Here is a 22,318-nt window from a genome sequence, read left to right as displayed (position 1 = left end):
ATAAAAACATTAAAGATTCAAATCTACATTTTGAAAAAAGTTTATTATAAAAACATATTCATTTTTTCCCAAAATGCAATAAATCCATGACACTTTTTTTCCAAATGCAATTAATCCATCAATATAAAAGTTATTTTTCAAATTGAAAATACACAACAAAGTAAGTTGATTCACATATATGACAGAGTCTAAACTTTGCCAATATTTATCTTATATACAGGCATTTTACAAAAAATACATTCAGCCGTCGCTCCCAAAATGAATTCAACTGGTCATCTTGTTATTGTTATAAATTATTTATCATTACAGATTAAAGAGTATCTGGTGCCACCGCACGGTTAAATAAACACATTTGCCGAGTACATTGGTATTAAAAACGGCTTTTTTAAAAAGCCTTTAATGTTTACAGTGGGTGGAATGGTGCGCTGTGATTGGTTGAGAGCAGATATATCGCGTTCTGCAGAGAAAGGAGACTGTCGTTTGTCGTGTTTTGGAAAGAAAGGGAGAAAACATGACAGAATAACATGACGGATATCGCATTTTGCGCAAAATTAATATATGACTTTTCAATACCGACCAGATACAATACTGATTTTGGCGGAAACTTTATTTTTTTGAAAATGGCATTTATCGCGTTTTGGAACCAAACTCTTCATATATATATATATATATATATATATATATATATATATATATATATATATATATATATATATATATATATATATATATATATAATGTTAGGGCTGTCAATTGATTAAAAATTTTAATCTAATTAATTACATACTCTGTGATTAATTAATCTAAATTAATCGCATACATAATTTTTGCTGTGAAAGTATTAAATATTTCAATTCAAATGAATCAATGCAGGGTTTTTCCTGGGTCAAAAATGGTCTTCGGTGGTGACAGACATGGTCATCCACACAAACAGTAAAAAGTGCCCTACCCACGTGATCTGCAAGCCCGATACTGACAATAAAGTACCCGCTACTCTCACTGTAATTCTTTCTTGCCCTTTTTGCAAAAAAAAAAAAAAAAAAGTGATTTTATAGCTTTGTAAGAGAAGATGCTTTTTTGCTAAACCTGAAAAGTATTAAAAAGTAGCATTTAGAAGTTACATTAACTAATAATATAATTTTCTACCATATACAATTGAATGCACCTAGCTAACAACAACTTGCTTTGTTCTGGTTTCACCTCACTCCAGTCTAAACTAACTGATTTTATAGGTAGGCCTAATTTATTACACATTGTCATTTAAATATTACTGAAAATACTGTGGATTATTAAGGCTAATTTTACTAACCACTCTTGCTAAATGGGGTAAGCACACTTATGTTCTCATTTCAGAGTTGTTCGAGTAAATGATTCATTATAGACCGTGTAGACAGATCAGTTGTTGTCATGATTCATTAAAATGAATCTGTTCAAATGAGTCATTAGGTCGCGAATTGGACATTAGCGGACGTTGACGCTTTGCGTGCGAATCGCGACTGTTATTATGATATCGCAAAAGATTTGTCAACACAGAAAACACTTCACCACTGGATAGGATTTTCTTTTTGTTTACTGAAAGTGTGGTTTACGTCAGCTGCACGTGCAGGGCACCTGTCAGAGAAGATGAGGTGACGTTCTTTTGAGCACTATTCACACCCAGCGGTTATTCAGGAAAAACATTCTCCGAATGCGCCTCGTGAAACATGGATTCGGTCTTACAAACTTTTAGCATTGTGTCAGTTGATTTAGATTATTATATGTGAGGTATAGAGAGTGCAAAGACGATGCTTACTTTGAAGACAGACAGAGCTCGCGCACACAAGGGAGGAGCTCTGCTCGTTCTGTCCGTCAGCGCAGCAGTCGTCTCCCTCCTTCATTTTACAGTCGATTGGTGGCTAGAATGTCTCCAGGTTCAAAGGTCAATACGGAATGGATTAATCTGCATTTTTTTTTTAACGAGTTATTTTTTTCTCAGATTAATTAATCGAAATTAACGCGTTATTTTGACAGCCCTAATATATATATATATATATATATATATATATATATATATATATATATTATAAATCATTACTATTGGTCACACTTTTATGTCTCTCTGTTGGTTTTGCAAATATTTAACCAATGAAAAGTATTAAAAAGAGCTTGTGACTAAACCTTGTAATTCCACTGGATCCTCAAACTGATGGTAAAACCTAATAACTGCACCCCGCCTCTATTGTGAATGAAGTACCGCACATCTCTGCTTGTTTGCAATGTAAGGGTACATAAAGAACTGGTTCTTTGAATTAGTACAGCATTTTCTTTACTCAAGAAACATGATATTTATAAAGGCTAATGTTTTAGGTATTTGAGGAGAGGAAGTGTCTTAGTCCAGCGTTTGTTGTTAAATCACAGCCAATGCTATCTTAAATAATCTCGCTCTCTCTCTCTCTCTCTCTCTCTCTCTCTACCTATCTGTTGTAGTATTTCATAGTTGATATTTCATAGTTGAAGTTAGCATTTTATGATATCATATTTATGTAATGCATATTTATGTAAATGCTACTTTTCAGAAAAAAAAACAAAAAACAAAAAAAACAAAACAAAACACACACTGCCAGTTTGCTAATTAAATTGCACTGCATTGTCAAAGTTGATATTATGGCATTATATGGTGGTCAGACACTTGCATTTTTCAGTATATTGACAAGAAACAGCGACGATATCTCTCAGTTGCATTAAATATATGAGATCATAAAATGGTAACTTTCCTGAAGTATTACATATCAACTAGAATATAATAGGAAAAAAAGATAAACACTTTTCAGTAAAGTGAGAAAAAGCTCAACACTATACCCATTAAAACTCAAGCTGTAATTATGACATTCATAACACTCATAACATTCTATCTTTCTTTTTCAAACATTCAGCTTTTTGGTACACAACATTGTGATAATAAAGTGGGATAGAATAAATGTGGGTGGTGGTTTGCCAACTGGAACCCAAAAGGGTGTAATAATTGATACTGTTAATCAACCAAATGTAAAATGAGGACATTCATCTGTTATGTAAGGGATGGCACATGAACAGTCTTCCAGGACTGGAGCTAATTTCAGCCTTTCCAAGAATCCAGGGGCATAAAACCAGTGGCGGGGTTTGGCTCTCAGTTTTATTGCAATATGAAACTGTAATGAGCTATAAAGAACTACATGATATGCAAATGAGCTGTAGGAGGACTTCTGTAAATCAGATGCTGTATCACTCCAACAGGCTATTATTGAAATTAGCAGTTAAAAGGGGATTAATAAAGACAATACAAACCTGAAAAGCTCCCGAGCTTTGGAGCTGTCATATCGCCACCATCGTAGATTTCTAACGAGTCCCAGTTATGCTCGGTGGCAAAGCTCATGACTTGGATCTGCCGAGAAAATGGAGACACACATCATGACATGACATGCAATGACAAACTTACGTACAATGAAACAATTCATTAAAGTAATGGTCATATGCTATACTTCTGCAGCATTGCTTAAAATCATAAGCATAAGCTTCACCCCCTCTCTGAACCTAAACAGGCAGTTTCTGCTAATGTACCTTTAAGACATCAATATGTAAATGGATTCAAAGCTTGATATGGTCATATGTTAATGTACTCATACCATGACGATTTCTGAAAGATCCAATTTTTCAGTTTAGTTTCCATAAATGGTCTGGCTGAACTGTGGAAATAGTTGTGTGCTGTGAACATTACAGTATGTCAACATAGTTAATCTCTTGTACCTTATTGTTTACATAAAAATAACAACTGTAAATAAACAAAGTTATTAATAGAAAATAATAATAGAAAAATGTTCTCATTTTTACAGACATGCTTGAAATTCTGACAGCATACAATAAGTATTAATGAATTATGTATTTTACATTTGATTACTTTTGTAATCTTTTTTTTTTTTTTTTTCCCCTAGGGCTGGGCGATATGGCAAAAAAATTTAATCTTGATTTTTTTCAGAACAATAGACTGATTCACGATTTCGATTTTGTTTTATTGTTTCTCTGCAAGTATTTATATTATTTTGTTTTACCTCTAATACACCACTATGTCCAACTGCGTTCGGCACTCGGTTAGTGAGGTCTGATCGCGCTCTGATAATGGCAGTGATGTCAAAGCCACTGGAAGGCAAGCCTGCAACCTTTAGCCAAAAAAGCGTAACGGCTAATGCTAACACTCCGCCCCCAACGGTATGCAGGGAAGGAGACCAGACGCTGTTTTTTGAATGGATGTCAATGGATGAGAGGCAGCTTTTGTGGGGAAATAGCTAATCATTTTATTAATGGACAGCCTGTTTGCTAATCTTCAGCATGTTTTACACTAAACAATACTTTCGTTGGGAATTAAATGTAGATTTTAGCTTGATGAAAGTGTATTTTTTTAAGAGAAGGCAGACTAGGGAATGTTGCGACTGATGTCACTGCCATTACACGATAGGCTGAGAGGTGGCGCATGTGATTAAGTTAGCCATTATGCTTTCTCCAATGGTAAGAGAGATACAGACCCTCTCATCTCCCTATAATATACAATCTCTGGTGATGTCTTGTGCTTATACTTCAATGAGTGCTAGACATCACTTCAGTTGTCAGAACGCGATCAGACCTCACTAACCGAGTGCTGAACGCAGTTGGACATAGTGGTGTATTAGAGATAAAAAATAATATAAATACTGTTCAGTTTCTCACACAAACCGATCGCTTCGTGTCTTAGGACATCAATGTGTCGTCACGAGCTGCAGGGTTTAATTTGGATTTGTCTAAACTATCCTTTTAAAAACAATCAAAAAAGTTCCAAGTGCACCACACATGAAGCGATCAACATGGTGTAAATGTAAAACAATTTGTTAAATATCTTTGCAGAAAATATGCCTGAAATATAAGGCAAATGTTGTAAAACATATTACAAACTTATCTTAAACATTCTATAAATAATTAATAAATATAAAATAAGAAAAATGCTAAATATTTCTAAGTCAAAAAGTAATAGCAATAAATAACACCACTAATAGGCTATTATTAACAGCAAATGCTTTGTAAAAACAGAAAACAACAGCAGCTTTCAGCCTGTCACCATCATGTAAACATGAACTATCAAACATACAGTAGTAGTCCTTTACAGTTTTTTGCATTCAATTGCGCCATTTGAGGACGTTTAGGTGTTGCACTTGTGTCTTGGGTCTCTCGTCTTTTGCAGCATCTCACCCATGAAACGGCATACTGAAAACTTTGCCTTTTTTTCCTCATTCCACTGCATATATATATATATATATATATATATATATATATATATATATATATATATATATACACAGTTGTGGCCAGAATTATTAGCCCCCTTCATAAATATGATCAAAGATGACTCTAAAAATAAATCTGCATTGTTTATCCTTTTGATCTTTAATTCATAAAATTAGCAAAAATCTAACCTTTCATTGAAGGAAAAGAATTGAAAGTGGGGGGAAAATAACATTAAGAAATAAATGTTTTTCTCCAAAACACGTTGGCCACAATTATTAGCACCCCTAGAATTTTTTTATGAGTAAAATATCTTTGAAGTATATTTCCATTCATATTTACATTTTTTTAGCTCACCGGGGTGATCATGAACATGAAATTGTCCAGCCATGACTTCCTGTTCCACAGGAGTATAAACAAGAGGAAACACAAAGGCCAAATTCCCTTAATCATTCATCACAATGAGAAAAAACAAAGAATATAGTTCTGATGTGCAGCAAAACATTGTTGAGCTTCACAAAATAGAAAGTGGCTGTAAGAAAATAGCTAAAGCATTGAAAATCCCCATTTCCACCATCAGGGCAATAATTATGAAGTTCCAATCAACTAAAGATGTTACAAATCTGCCTGGAAGAGGACGTGTGTCTAAATCATCCTAATGCACAATGAGGAGGAAAGTTTGAGTGGCCAAAGACTCTCCAAGGATCACAGCTGGAGAATTGCAGAGATTAGTTGAGTCTTGAATCTCAGAAAGCCTAAAAAAAATTATCAAAAGCACCTACATCCCCACAAGATGTTCGGGAGGGTTTCAAGAAAAATCCTCTGCTCTCATCCAGAAACAATCTCCAGCATATTCAGTTGTTAGACAAGACTGGAACTTCAAACGGGACCGGCTTCTGTGGTCAGATGAAACTAAAACAAGAGCTTCTTGACAGCAAACCCACCAGATGGATTTGGTGCACACATGGATAAAAAGTACCCCATGCCCACGGTTAAATATACTGCTGGATCTTTAATGTTGTGGGCCTATTTTTCTGCTGGAGGTCCTGGACAACTTGTTCAGATACATGGTATCATGGATTCTATCAAATACCAACAGTTAAAAAATCAAAACCTGACCACTTCTGCTAGAAATTTTATAATGGGCTGTGGTTGGATCATCCGTCGGGACAATGATCCAAAACAAACATCAAAACCAGCACAAAAATGTGTCACTGAGCACAAAATGAAGCTTCTGCCATGCCCATCTCAGTCCCCTGACCTGAACCCTAAAGAAAATGAGTGGAGTGAACTGAAGAGAAGAAGCACCAACATGGAGCTGGAATCTGAAGGATCTGGAGAGATTCTGCATGAAGGAATGATCTCTGATCTCTTGTCAGGTGTTCTCCAAACTCATCAGGCATTATAGAAGAAGACTCAGAGCTGTTCTCTTGGCAAAAGGAGGTTGCAAAAAGCATTGAATAAAAGGGTGCTAATAATTGTGGGCAACGTGTTTTGGAGAAAAACATTTATTTCATAATGTGATTTCCCGCCCACTTTCAATTCTTTTCCTTCAATGAAAGGTTAGATTTTTGCTAATTTAATAAATTAAAGATCAAAAGGATAAACAATGCAGATTTATTTTTAGAGTCATCTTTGATCATATTTATGAAGGGGATTAATAATTCTGGCCACAGCTGTACTTGTTTTAATAGACAAGGGAACAACTGTTTGGTTACGTTTATAGGCAGAAAACTAATTGTTGTTATACAGTATAGTTCAACACGTTTAGTCTTATTGTTTAAAGGTGCCCTAGAATTGAAAATTGAATTTACCTCAGCACAGTTAAATAATTAGAGTTCTGTACATGGAAATGACATACAGTGAGCCTCAAACACCATTGTTTCCTCCTTCTTATGTAAATTTGATTTGTGCAAAAGACCAGGCAAATCTCAACATAACACAGACTGTGACTCAACAGTCGGGATCATTAATATGTATGCCCCCAACTTTTGCATATGCCAGCCCATGTTCAAGGCATTAGACAAACCAGTATTAACATTTGGAGCTGTGCACAGTGAATCAACAGACTTTATGCAGGTAAGCAAGCAAGGACAATAGTGAAAAAAGGCAGATGGAGCAATAATAACTGACATGATCCATGATATCATGATATTTTCAGTGATATTTGTAAACTGTCTTTCTAAATGTTTCGTTAGCATGTTGCTAATGTACTGTTAAATGTGGTTAAAGTTACCATTGTTTCTTACTGTATGCATGGAGACTGGAGCTGTCGTTATTTTCATTATTAAACTCTTGCAGTCTGTATAATTCTTAAACACAACTTCATTCTTTATAAATCTCTCCAACAGTGTGTAATGTTAGCTTTAGCCCGTTAGCCACACATAGGCTACTATCAAACTCATTCAGAATCAAATGTAAACATCCAAATAAATACTATACTTACTATATCTGTTCTGCTGCATGACAAATACTTTGTAAAGATTCATTTTGAGGGTTATATTAGCTGTGTGAACTTTGTTTATGCAATGTTTTATAGAGTTACGAGCTGGGGGCGGGGAGCGCGAGCATTTAAAGGGGAAGTTCTCTGATGTGCTTAAATATTTAATTATGCCCCATTATGCCCCAAAATAGGCAGTTAAAAAATTGAATAATAAAAAATACATAGGCTATTTTGAGCTGAAACTTCACAGACACATTCAGGGGACACCTTAGACTTATATTACATCTTGTGAAAAAGGGTTCTAGGGCACCTTTAAATCTAATTTTGCGAGTACCATGCTTTACCATGCCTCAGAGAAAAACACTATTTTGTCAAGTAGCTAACATAGCATAATCAGATGCAGATTTATTTTTAGTAACAGTAATACATCATTTTATTCATCATACAATACGTTTTAAAATTAATTGCATGCCATTTATCAACACAAGCCATCCAGCATTTAATATGATATTCTAAAATCGATCTAGCTTACTGCAGTGTGTCTCCAACAAGTCTCACAGCAGCCACTGAGCGAACGCACAGAGTAACGTTATAACATCATTTTCGACACTCTCAAATGTATCTAATATGATAAACAGAGCTGTGTTACCTCATACTCATGACTGGAAAAGCGTAAGCAGCGCCGGCGACTGTGTCATAATAAAAGTTCTGCTGCTCGTGAGGCATGTGTTGTGCAATCGCTCCAGCGGCCTAATCACACCCATGAACATGATTTCTTCCTGAGTCCTGTCCCGATTGTTTCCACCGGCTGTGATGTGAATACCACAAGTCCCAAGATTCCACTCTCAAACTTGGCGTCATCAAGCTACACCTTTGTTTTGAATAGGCCTCTAGCGGCCTCTAGCGGACAGAAATCCTACATATTACACCTTTATTTTTTTTTAAAAATTGGTTGTTCTTTTAATTAATTGTAATACTATTTTTAATTAATATTTAACTTTTTTTAAACAAAAGAATGTGTTTAACAGCTTTTTCAGTGTCGTGTCAAAATACCATGGCTGTTAGGAATTGTAAAGCTATTGTATACATTCAATAAAAATACAGTTCATACAATGCCACAATCAAAATTTGTTTGATTTACCTTAAATTTTTTATTTATGACCATGTTCTACATATGGCATCACAGTTGGATCTTTTACATAAAACAAACACCACTTTGAACAACATCAAAAAAACAAACAAACAAACAAACAAAAACTATATAATGCTAAAATTAACTTTTGTAATTCTCTCCCTTGCAGAGTGCAGTGGAATCTTTTCCATCTTATCGCTTCAGCAGGTGTAGCTTTACTGCATTTGATGAGTTCACACGTGGCTCTTTTGTACTTACCTGAATACCGGCTCCTTCTGTAACAATGATTTTCCACACACAGTTCAGGCTGTTCCCATAAGGCTCTGGGAACCCGGGGGAGAGAATGGTACCTCTCCTTTCTGTCAGATTCCCGCTGCATGGAACTGTGGAGCAAAACAGAGGCAAAATTGAGCTCATGCTGAGGATGGAACAGTACAAGTGCCTGAACTGAGTCCTGTGAGAAAGACAGCCGACTCCTTTGACACAAGATGCGATTACGCCCGAGGTAACATGAACCAAAGCCATCATCACCCTGCTAAAACATACATTCTCTGCATGTGAAATGTCTTTCTGGGAACACTTCTCCCAAGAAACAATCTCATCATTGCCTTTGTAAAGACTTCTTTTTTCTAGCCATAGAAGCTAACCAAGTTTAGTCAACATGACAAACAATCCAAATGATGAATTACAGAATTAAAATGGGTTGCGCAAACTGTTATGCAGTACATTTTTCAACATATTAATGATGTCATGCTTTATCCTTGCTGGTAGATTCTTAATTTATATTGACTATATTTTTTTCCTTTGAAAAAAAAAATGCAAATATGTTATTCCATTTTATCAAAGTAGATGTTTTTCCTGCATCTGAATATGGGTAGTATGAATGAAATTCTGACTTACTACATCCGCCATACTGTTACTGTTACTGTCACGTGACCTACCAATGTCAGTTGCGTTGCTTCACTCCCATTCACAAATCCTCTCCAGTTGCCTCATGGGATACTAAAGTGTTCATCGAATGCACACTTTATAATCTTAATGGAAGTAGTAGGTCATCCGGGTACTGTGCTGTTTTTCAAATACTATGTATTCGGACATACTAATTTAGTGTACTGTTTTTCGCATGCTATATAGTAAGGAAGTATGCAATTTTGGAAGCAGCGTTTCCAGTCTGATACATTTGGCGTCACATCACTTGAGAAGGATTGTCATGACATCACTTTCCTGCAGCTCCAGAGCAATTAGTTACATGACATTTATGGCTCAAGCTCTCTCCAGGTATTACGGACTGACCTGCAAACGGTGTTTCATGTTGACTTTAATTCATAGATGAAATGGATGAATGTGGAAGGATTTTTTTGTAGCTAAATATATTTAATTTCTATTCATATTTAATATCTACCTTTCAGTTTGTAATTCCTATGAAAACTGGGGAATTGAGATTTGAAAGCAGACTGAAATGAGAATGTGCCTTAGGTGCGATAAAATCGTGACAGCACTAAAGAATACGGCGACAGCTAAATGCTTAGTATTAAAGCCTGGAGGTTACGGCTTTGAACTGAAGGCTGTGGCCCAGAGGCCCTTGGATTCAGCTTTCAGCCCCTTGAGGATGGCAGTATAGAAGGAAATATTAACTAGAGGCCTGACATTTTAAATCCTCATAGAGGCCACTGCCATTTCGTCCCTTATTAGTTACCTCAAGGTTACATAAGACCACAGGAAACTCACGCATTTACATTCTCTTGAGAAAACACGGGGCTATGAATCAACATCTGAATGATGGTACATGTTAGCAAGCAAATAAAGTCACATGGAATTTGTACTGTCTGTGTTTTTTCTATTTCTAACCCTCAGTCACAATGAATTGTTTAGTCCTGAATAAAACATGACTAGTGGGCATTTTCCTTGGATAAATCTAGGCTAGCTTACCTATACAATTTGGGATGGTGTCATTCCACTGTGCCAGAGCGTTAGGGACCGCGTGACACTTGATGGCTTTGGATCCCTGGAGAAGGTATCCAGGGTTGCATTCGAAACGAACAATGGAGCCAGCTGAGAATTCTGAACCGATCCGCCTGCCGTATCTGGGCTCTGGGATGGAGCTGCACTGTGTATCACTGGTGCGTGGAACAGCTAGTGGACAGGAAACAGATCTCGGTAACACTTTAGTATAGGGGACACATATTCACTATTAACTACAACTTTTCCCTCAATATACTCCTAATTTACTTCTTAGTAAGTTAGCTGTTAAGTTTAGGTATTGGGTAGGATTAAGAATGTAGAATAAAGTCATGCTGAATAAGGCATTAATATGTGCTTAATAAGTACTAATAAATAGCCAATATTCTAGTAATATGCATGCAAATAAGCAACTAGTTAAAAGACCCTAAAATAAAGGGTTACCCAGATCGTAGTAAGTGTTACCCAAAACATAGTAAGCTGCCTTTACAGTAGTATAGGCAAATATAAATACAAAGGACACATACACAAATAATACTACTAACACAAACCATATAGGAGACTCAACTCACAATTCATTTCACAGGAGTTTTCCTTGTTGCTATTCTAATGGATCAGTACTTTAATAAACCCATAACAAAACTATTTACAGCAGCAGATATTCATTGGGTAAAGGCCATTTCTATTTTTGATAGTTTAAAACAGTGACGTTTTCATGTTTTTTTTTTTATCCTTTTCAGTATTGAATGAATTAAAAAAAAAAAAAAAAAACATTTCTGTCTTAATAATAGCACCAATATTTCACTTTGAAACACAGACAACATTCCATATTTGTAACCTACTGTATGTTTCCCAGTGCAGCAGTGTAAACTGTGACTATTTTAGCACTCTTTTTATAGAAAACCTACATATATATTTTCTAGTACATTTGTATGAGCATCTTCATGACCCAGGCAAAGAGAACTTTGCTGGTTTTGCTGTTTTTGTTTGCGAACATTGTAGCAACTTTGGTTCTTGTTTCTATTTGTGCTTTAACTTTAATCTGACGGCTGTGGATATATAAGAAGAGGCTGGTAGGACCATCCACCATCACCTGGATGCCTCCATGAGCCAAATGAACTGTCCTAACTGTCAGAGAACATTTCTCATACACCCGCTGTTCTCTCTGCGCCCATTGCTGTAGACTATAAAATGGTGAGGAGATATATAAAGAGACATAGCAGGCTTGCTGCGGTCTGCGCAGTGTGTGTGAGCACGCTGATGCGGCTGTGAAAGATTCCTATTGTATCTTTTTATAAGGCAGCTGATAAAGGGAGTTAAAAAGCCTAATTTATACACTCTTTTATGACATCTTTTAAAACGAGGGAAAATGCCTCAAATGTCCTGCGGCACCCTGCTGCTGTGTGGGAAATTTGAAACGTCAGGGCTGAGTCATTTAAAGGAACAGTTTAGCAAAAAATGATTTACTTACCTCATTTCATTCCCAACAATAGCTCAACCAAAAATGCTTTTTAAAAAGCATTATTATTAGGAATGTTAAAATTAATGCGTTAATGCATGTGATATTTTTTTTTCCAGTTTAACACATAAAAAATATTTAACACAATTACCGCATCATCCATTTTTCCGTAATAATTTGGCTAGCGTTAAATTATATGATCACGCTCTTATTCACGCAAATGCTTTTAATTCAAGTGCCAAACAACGACCGAGAACACGCTGTCTGTGAATGTCAAGTCGGTGTGACACACACACAACTCATGTGCACAGAAAGATGCGTATCGAGTTCTCTGTCACGCTTGACCAAACAATAACACACAGAATTATGACAAAATGCCCGTTTTGTTGAGAATCATCATAAGAGCAGTCTTAAATTAGTTAAATAACATATTAAATGAACTTAAAGAGTTGTGAGGAAATGAGAAACGCAGCAGATCCACGTCATGTTCGGCAGCGGCAGGTCTTAAAGTCACATTAGCCTAATAAACCAGCTGCTGTGATGTCTGTCATTAATGTTAATCAAATAACAAAGGTAACAGAGAAAATTATAGCTTTAATAAAGATTAATATATATTTAATTTATAATTTATGCAGTGAAGACAGTAAAGTGTTTGATAACTTTATAAAATTTCTGTAAATTTCCTACCCGTTAGACAGTTAGGAAGGCCACAGGTAATTACGACATTTATTATAATGGGTTTATGTGAATATTGTTTTAAGTTCACTTAAATTAAAAGTTATTTTTTAAAGCCTAACAAATGTAATACTGTAATGCTGAATGTCTATACTGTTTATTTAGAAACAGCTAAAAGTATTAACGATGCAGATTTATTTTCACAGCCTTCTTTGGACATATTTACCAAGGGTATGAATAATTTTGAGCATGACTGAATATATATATAAATATAATCAATTTCATAGAGCCATCAGTACCAGTATTAGTATCAGTCATACTGGCCTTTACTTATATAAAAAATATACTGTCTTTAAGCTGTTTCTACATTAATTTGGAGAGTAACTGTGAAATTATTGCAATATAAAAATATTAAAACTCCAATGTTTTTAATTGCAAAAAATTTGCTAATTAATTACAGAAAAAATTATGTGATTAGTTTTTTTGTAATCGATTGACAGCACTAATTATTATTATTTCTATTATTTTGAATAGCACTGAAATCAAATCAAGTGGAAAGGAAAATCAAAAAAAAAAAAAATATAGGAAAAAGAAAAATTCTCAAAGCATAAAACTGTGAGGCAACTCTCAAAATACTCAAGAGAACAGAGTACAAATCATTCTCCTATTCGGCTTTATACTCAGAGCTAAATGCATTACAAATTATATCAAATTCAAGCCCCTTCCTCATTTGACTCTATTGTGTACTGGTTATGACATTGTGATTGCGCTGTTAACTTCTCTGTGTGAAATATAAAGGCTATTTCCCACAGTGAGCGGGCTCAGGCATACTGATCAGCAGGCCGCCCCTACACTTCACAGTGAAATCACTTCACCCTATACACACTGCCAATATAGACACGACAGAAACATACCAAAGGCTAACTGAATGTTTCAGATTTGAAGATTAAAAACAAAGCCTTGGCTCTGAACGATGACCTGGTATTGACTGAGATTTGAGTGTGTGCTTACCTTGGTAAACAAAATGGAAACCTTTGGCAGATGGGCCGCTTTTTGCGCTGAATCTCAGCATGATTTGGTTTGAGGTGGCCAAGGGCAAGGTTTCTCCTGCAAAAACACAATATGGCAGGCATTAAAATCTCTCCGAGTTGCTTGTGGAGGCAAATGTGCCACAACAAACTGTTGCCTTAAGGTAGTGTACATGACGAATGGCTTAATAACTCCAATAAGCCTCCGGGGCAAAGGGTGGAGAGAGCAGGTCAGCAACAATGGGCCTAAAACTGATGGATACCCAAAGAAATACTTAAGCTGTCTTCAGCATGGTCATAGATGCAGTGGGTAAATTAAAAGGAAAATCCCCAACCGGCAAGGCTGACTTACCCTTGAGCTAAACTCTGAGCTTTTCCAAAATCATAGTGTACTTCTACAAAGTTGCATCCAAAGGAAGAAACACTGAAACTGAAACACTACAGTTGAGCCTGGAGGGTTAAACACTCTAACTATGAATTGAGTGGCCTGTCAAGATTTCTGGCCCACTGCTCACAAAGCTGAGATAGAAATGATATGAATTTACAGCGCTTCCCATGGGAATATAATGTTGCACAGCAGACCATGAAGATATACAGTATAAAAATGCCATACAAACAGTTTGTGTCCAATGGCCGTCATCAATCCTGCAAAGACTGTGGAATTAGCCGTGATTTTCTTGTTCTTGGCATTTTATTACCTTTCACTCAATAATACCGGTAATAGTTCAGCAGGAAGCTGCAAGGATAACATTTTCTTTTTAGAAAGAATTAAACAAGTCTGGAACCAAAGGGCAAACATGACAACATGGATCCAATATTTAAGATTTAATCTTGATATAAATACAGTAGTCCCAAAAAGTATTGGAACAACTAAACCACATTTAAAATGTCAATAAATAAAATAACAAAATATTAAACCAAGCGGCATTCATTTAAAAAAAAAAAAAAAACAGCACAAACTTTACAGACAAGGAAAAGGTTTGAAATGATAACCAATACATATAGTCCTGGTTTAAGTAGCTTTTGTGCCTTAGACAAAAACATTACTGGTGTGCATCTTGAGACAAAACAATGGCACTGACATATTTTAAGATATGTCAGTGCAAGTTGCTTTCAGTTAAAACATCTCATATGTGCATTTTAGACTGAGACTAGGCATAAGCCTTGTCTGTGAAACCAGGGGATACTGGTAGAACCAGGAGACTCTCTGGTTACTAGACGTTAGTGGAGCATGTTGATAGTTCATATGATTCTCTACACCTGTGGTTACTCCAATAGGACATATCGATAAACTTGAAGAGAACCGACTATATATATATATATATATATTCACAAAAATATCACCAAAACACTGATTAAAGTCATTGCAAATATGGCTCAAGTTTGTAAAATTATGGGAAACAAGTTCTTTCTGAGAAAATCCTAGCATCATTTGCTGATTCCATTTGATCTTATATTGTGTTGTCTAATGCAATGACACTTTTTTCTTAGATTTCTTTTCAAAACAGATTGACGCAGGATTTATCGGAATTTACAAGGGCAGTCGTGGTGTAATGGTTAGAGAGTCAAACTGGTAACCCAAAGGTTGTAGTTCGTTTCTCAATACCTTGAGCAAGGCAACCCCCAATCGCTCCCTGGGTGCCACTGTAAAATGGCTGCCTACTGCTCTGGGTGTGCGTGTCCACGGTTTGCAGTGTGTGTGTATGTTCACTACTTTCTACTCCTAATGTGTTTGCACTAACTTGGATGGGTTAAATGCAGAGGAAAAATTGAGAGTATGGGTTACATGTGACTTTCACTTATTCTTAATCTTCATCATAGTTAAGTTCAAAGAGATTCAAAAGGTGGAAGAACTTATTACTGTAGGTTACAACTTTGGTAACATTTTACTTAAACATTTAAAACAGCATTTTAAGTTAAATTTGTATTGTTTCAGTATTATTTTACTTATTTTTAAGATAATTTTATTGGATATAAAATTCAGACTGTTCTGTTGGAAGAAAAATAAGAAAGATAATTAGCATATACTGTAGATGATTTCATGAGGTCTTTCAGGGTGACTTATGTGTCCAAATATGTATTTTGATTTATTTTATGACTTAGTAAAAATATGACTTGCAAAAAGCAGACTTATGTTTGCCCGAAGCTGTCGAAGTACGTGTTCACTGTGTATACTGTATAACAGAAATTTGAAACAATAAAAACAAACACAAAACTATTAGCAAACTCTTACTCCCTCTGTATTTCCCCCTCAGAAAGAAGCCATTAAACCTCACTTGAGATCTCGTTCACTGCTCAATTGTCTGCACAATTGTCTTTTTACTGATTTAAAAAGCCATATATGCCTGTTTGCTTTTTTTTTTTTTTTCCAAAGGGTTCTGTGCATTTCAAAGCAAACTCAAAGCAACAAAACTAGGGTGAATGTAAAGCTATTACTTACCGGAATGAGACCCAGCCAGGGAGCTTAGCAGCCTAGAATTCTGATTGGGCCCATCAAATAACTCAACGGAGTCGTTCATGGCTGTCTGGAAATAGGCAAATTGCCCAAACACCACTGAGGAAACATAATGAAACACACTGAGCGTGTTACTATCATCACCACTGCTGGGAAGAGACACTAACAAAAGAAGTACAATGAGTTAAGAATAAAAGTCACATAAATTTCCCATAGACACTGTTTCAGGTTGATGGTTTTATAAGTGTTCATATGCACTCAGCACAGAAGTATGTATAGCCTAGTCACATCAGCCCCATCTAGATAAAGTGGCACATGAGATTTAATTTAGTACAATAGAAGATTCTGATTACAGAAATCATGCCGTGAAATTGTGAATAAACTGTAAACTCATACCGCAGAACACCACTTATAGTACTGCGGCAGCTCTGTCCTGAAAACAAATGACAGAGCTATGTGGGAATCAAGAGCTGGGTCTCTGTTTGTGATTGACGAACATATGACTGAGCTGGTTCTTTTTTAATGAAATAATCCACATGACAAATCAAACACATTGATTTGTTGACTTACTCACTAGAAAAACTCAAGGGAATATACACAGAACTCAATATGCAGAATTCAGAAACCGTTGTTGTGCAAATAGCCCCATTAATGCTTAGTTTAGTTACTGACTTTGTTGTTCACATAACAATGTATAGTTAAATAATCAGTTAGAAGTTTTGTGTGTTTTCACCGGTAGTGTACATCCAAGTATGGCAGTGTTAATATCATTGTACCCATTTTTATTGCCTTAAAAATCACGAACCTCTGTCTTTACTATATGCAATATATGTATGGTTGGTCACGTCTGGTGTCCATTCCTTCTGACCTGAGACCAGTGATGAAGCTGTGATTAAATGTGTTGGCTTGCTAAAAAGGACACATGGTTCACATGGTAGGGGATGAGAGACCAGGGAAATCACAGAGACATGCTGTGCATGTCAGGTGCTGGTATGAGAGCCAGCTAAGCAGAGAGGGGTGGAAAGGGGTCATACAGACCACTGCGATGACTCTATTATCTCCCCTGTAATGAGATGTCAGCCCTCGCTTCATACTCAAACAGTACAGAAAACCTGAAGGGCCACCGCTAGTGGCTGTGTAAATATCATTTTGACTGGATTTCTGTCGGCTCACAAATACTTCCACAAACTTCAAATGTTAAAGCTTTACTTACACTCCTATTTGTTATGCATGAACTGCAGTTTTTTGGAATGGATTTATTAAACTCTGTTTTGTGCAGTTGTGGATATGAAATATGCCCAAAAAATTTAATTTAAACTACTCACATTAAATTTTTGTTTTTATTAGAAAACTTAGGTTGAGGACTCATCATTTGAATTAACAGTTTTCCGGCCTCTGACTTAATTTTTTCATCATTTGTGAAACAATGCTTCTCTGCCATGGACAGAATTTTCCGGCAATCCATGTTCCACCAATCTATTAATCAATATATTTAAAATATTGAGTAACATTTACATGAAACAGAATTTTCTAATGATATACAACCTGAGAACTGTATGTAGAATTTACTTGAAAACATGCTTTGTTAAATTTACTAGCAATTTCTGATTGAAAACGGTTTGACTTTTTAAGTAAGTCCTACTCCCATTTTATTTTCAGTGTATTACTCAGTATTACAGTAACTGAATCGTGACCTTTGAAAGTACATTTATTTACTTACCAAACTCTCCAGATACTGTGATGTAGTAGGAGCAGGTCTGGCCTGTCGTGTAGTTGAGAGGGTAATTTGGGGATAATACCACCCCCTCTGATCCAGTGTACTGCCCACCGCATGGTGCTGAAAAGAGAGAAACAACTCTAAAGGCTCGTATTTACTCTTATTCAGTCCATATGACACTAGGTAATGAGGTCATTTTTAGTACTGTATTAGATATGTGATGACCAGTGAGACTGGGGGAGCTCTCCAAATTTCAAAAGAGGGAGAAGAGGAAAGCACAAATGAAGTCATTTTTCCATTATGATTGGTCAGATATAATAAATGCACTTTGTGCTTTCTGGAGTCAATATGTCACATGTCAGTGTGTTATATACTCTCAGTCTGAAACACTCATGTTTCATGTGCACATTCTATGTGCTTAATGTACATTCCAATTGCTTGAAAGAGCACTTCCAAGTCCATATTTGACCAATATATTTGAATTACAAATCGTACACGCTGTGATCAAAGAGCAATGCAAAAGGCATTGGGATTAAGTGTGCATAGATGTATCAGTTGACACAGGGGATTTACCCATCAGCAGTTGCATATACCTTAGTACTACACAAAGTTTGGCTTAAATAAAATAATATAGAATAATAGTAAAATAAATGTTATCTTAGAAATCACATTTACTTTAATATCACATATCGATCAAATTCATCATTTGATTTAGGGGTGTATGTATGATGATTTAGGGGTGTATGTATGATGATGGTATTGATATATACACTGAACAGGCATAACTGTATGACCACCTTCCTAATATTGTGTTGTTCCCCTTTTTGCTGCCAAAACAGCCCTGACCCATCGAGGCATGGAATCCACTAGACCCCTGAAGGTGTGCTGTGATATCTGGCACCAAGATGTTAGCAGCAGATCCTTTAAGTCCTGTAAGTTACGAGGTGGGGCCTCCATTGATCAGACTTGTTTGTTCAGCACATCCCACAGATGCTCGATTGGATTGAGATCTGGGAAATTTGGAGGCCAAGTCAATATCTCAAACTCGTTGTTGTGCTCCTCAAACCGTTCCTGAACCATTTTTGCAGGGCATATTATCCTGCTGAAATAGGCCACAGCCACCAGGGAATACCGTTTCCATGACAGGGTGTTCATGGACCGCAACAATGCTTAGGTAGGTGGTACATGTCAAAGTAACATCCACTTGGGTCCGGCCATCCACTGGCTTGCCTTCTTCCCATAGTGCATCCCGGTGCCATGTGTTCCCCAGGTAAGTGACACACACGCACCCGGCCATCCACGTGATTCATCAGACCAGGCCACCTTCTTCCATTGCTCCATGGTCCAGTTCTGATGCTCACATACCCACTGTTAGCACTTTCAGCGGTGGACAGGGGTCAGCATGGGCACCCTGACTGGTCTGTGGCTATGCAGCCCCATATGTAACAAACTGCGATGCACTGTGTATTCTGACACCTTTCTATCAGAATCAGCATTAATCTTATTTAGCAATTAGCTTGTCTGTTGGATCGGACCACACGGGCCAGCCTTCGCTTCCCACGTGCATTAATGAGCCTTGGCCGCCCATGACCCTGTCGCCGGTTCACCACTGTTCCTTCCTTGTACCACTTTTGATAGATACTGACCACTGCAGACTGGGAACACCCCACAAGAGCTACAGTTCTGAAGATGCTCTGACCTAGTCATCAAGCCATCATAATTCGGCCCGTGTGTGTGTGTGTGTGTGTTATTATATACATTTATATGAATATATGGTCATTTACATAATATTTATATACATTTTGGCTAAAATTAACTAATATAAAATGATAAATTAATACTAAAAATAAAAGTCACTTTTTTTTTTCTATTACATATCATTCACATTTTAAATTTAGGTTTATGTATGACGAATTATATATTTTATATTAATTTAAAGGCCCAGTGGGTGTGAGTATTGTGTGGACTCGTACAAGCTAATGACACCAGATCATTGCATCCTGCAGCAAGCGGTTCACTTAACTCCTAAACATTTATTGGAGCAAGAAAGTCAATAACAAGATATTGGAAAATGTACATACCTTTATACAAGCAGGGTTAATTTGCTTGAGCTTGACATTAATTGCACAAACTAGCTTTATGGTAGCACTGCCAGAATAGCCTACAATTAACACATCATGCAAACCGCGTGGAAAGGCTTTGGGAATTGCTATAGCATCTGACAGGTATTTTAGTAAAACTGATTCGTAATTCAGGTCTGAGCATGAGGAGGGAGTATTGAGGAGGAGCAGCCAATGAAGACTATAAATCATCTGTGTGATGGTGCATTGGCGTGTGTTATCTTTTTATCATGACCGTAATGGGTAGAGGCTGAACACTTAGGTGTTTGACTGTGCATGACAGGAAAAACAAGTGAAAATCAACCACAAAGGTCACCGAGAGGATTATTGGGAGTGCTAAGTGTAAAAAAATTTGAGGCTAAGAAGGTCAGCAAAGAGTATTTGTAGAGATATTAATCAATGTCAGTGCTTCTGTCACACCTTTCCCATTGCGTATGACCTTGTAACCGATGGACCACCTGTGATAAGCAGTGTTGGGGAACTTTAATTTTAAAAGTTACTGTAAGAAATCAGCCCATTTGTTGACGTTTAGAGATAACCGTGGTCGATAACTGTGCCTGCTTGGCCGATTAACAGAAGTGCTACCAACCCCCTTGAATCAGTTTGATCATTTTCAGTTTTCAGTTTTCACTTTTTTTTTTGAGAATTTCAGGAAAAAAGTAAAATAAGAGTTTATATTAGCAAGTGTTAATGTTATGCATGTAATTTTCTCATTCATTTATATACAAAGCATATCAGCGTAAGACATCCTGCTCTCTATATCTCAGCAATCGCATTGACCATTAAAAACCCCATTTCAGTTGACCAATAATAATTGCATTACTCATAAAAAGTTATTAATTACCAAGCCCAAATCTGCATGTGTTTTTCTATATGAAATTCTGCAGTAAAGCTAAAATGTGACTGCAGACTGCTAATCTGAAAGTATAATCAAATTAGGCTAAAAATATTTTAAACGAACACACAGGAGTCCAGGGATTTGTAGAGCTATGCAGAGGGTGCAGACTCCATGCAAGCCTGATCATTTTGTTACATTGTTAATTGTATCCACCTTATTTTTAATGTAAGAGCAGATACAGCCATTATTTACCTTCAATGCGCAAGCCTTCCAGTGTTAGCCGTTTCCTGTTATTTTAGCTTTTAGCCCATTATGCTGTTTGATACTGAAAACTGGTGTTTGTTACTACAACTCAAATTCTGGAAATGTTGAGATGTTTTTTTTTTTTTAATAAAATTTGAATTAAAAAATTTGAATAAAATGAAAACTTATTCACAACAGAACATAGATAACATAGGTTTCCAGTTGCTGAAAAGTTTGTGGTTGTCTTTGAAATATTTTTCTTTATAGGTGAAAGATCTGGTAGGCAGGACAATTCATCACCTGGACTCTTCTACGAAGAAACCATGCTGTTGTAATAGCTGCAGTATATGGTTTTGCATTGTCCTGCTGAAATACACAAGGCCTTCCCTGAAATAGACGTCATCTGGAGGGGAGCTCATGTTGCTCTAAAACCTTTATATAGCTTTCAGCATTCATAGTGCCTTTCAAAACATGCAAGCTGCCCATACCGTATGCACTTAAGCACCCTCATACCATCAGAGATGCTGGCTTTTGTACTGAATGCTGATAACACGCCGGATTCAGACCTGATATTAATTAACTTAATTAGTTGCTAGATGTTCTCCCAGCTGAATCTTTTCAAAATGTCTTGTGTTTTCAGCCATTTGTTGCCCCAGTGCCAACTTTTTTGAGACCTGTAGCAGGCATCAAATTTGAAATGAGCTCATTTAGTGGAAAAAAGTGTAAAATTTCCCTGTTTAAACATTTATGTTATCTATGGTCTATTGTGAATAAAATATTGGCTCATGTGATTTGAAAGTCTTTTAGTTTTCATTTTATTCAAATTAAAAAAAACGTCCCAACATTTCCTGAATTTGGGTTGTAGATTATTTTCATTAATTATCGTAAATGCACTAGTTTGTAGACATTCTGAAAATATTTCTATTTGAAATATATGCTGTTCTTCAAACTTCCTATTAACATTTTCACACTTTCGACTTTCAC

At 36.3% G+C, this 22,318-nt stretch overlaps 1 protein-coding gene across 4 annotated transcripts in view; it reads right to left on the bottom strand.

Moving 5' to 3' along the window:
* The window catches only part of LOC125277427 (CUB and sushi domain-containing protein 1-like), a 750,178-nt gene that overhangs the window by 93,040 nt on the left and 634,820 nt on the right, over window positions 1-22,318 (bottom strand). For all 4 annotated transcript variants that reach the window (XM_048205771.1, XM_048205772.1, XM_048205773.1 and 1 more), the window contains 6 exons: window positions 18,137-18,253; window positions 16,402-16,515; window positions 13,945-14,040; window positions 10,770-10,973; window positions 9,099-9,223; window positions 3,304-3,400 (listed from right to left, as the gene is read on the bottom strand). In XM_048205771.1, the coding sequence (XP_048061728.1) occupies window positions 3,304-3,400; window positions 9,099-9,223; window positions 10,770-10,973; window positions 13,945-14,040; window positions 16,402-16,515; window positions 18,137-18,253 (753 nt within the window). The remainder of the gene's footprint in view (window positions 1-3,303; window positions 3,401-9,098; window positions 9,224-10,769; window positions 10,974-13,944; window positions 14,041-16,401; window positions 16,516-18,136; window positions 18,254-22,318) is intronic.

The sequence above is a fragment of the Megalobrama amblycephala genome, linkage group LG10 (assembly GCF_018812025.1).
Source record: "Megalobrama amblycephala isolate DHTTF-2021 linkage group LG10, ASM1881202v1, whole genome shotgun sequence".
Lineage (NCBI taxonomy): Eukaryota > Metazoa > Chordata > Actinopteri > Cypriniformes > Xenocyprididae > Megalobrama > Megalobrama amblycephala.
This window is presented reverse-complemented; position numbering and strand designations above follow the sequence as displayed.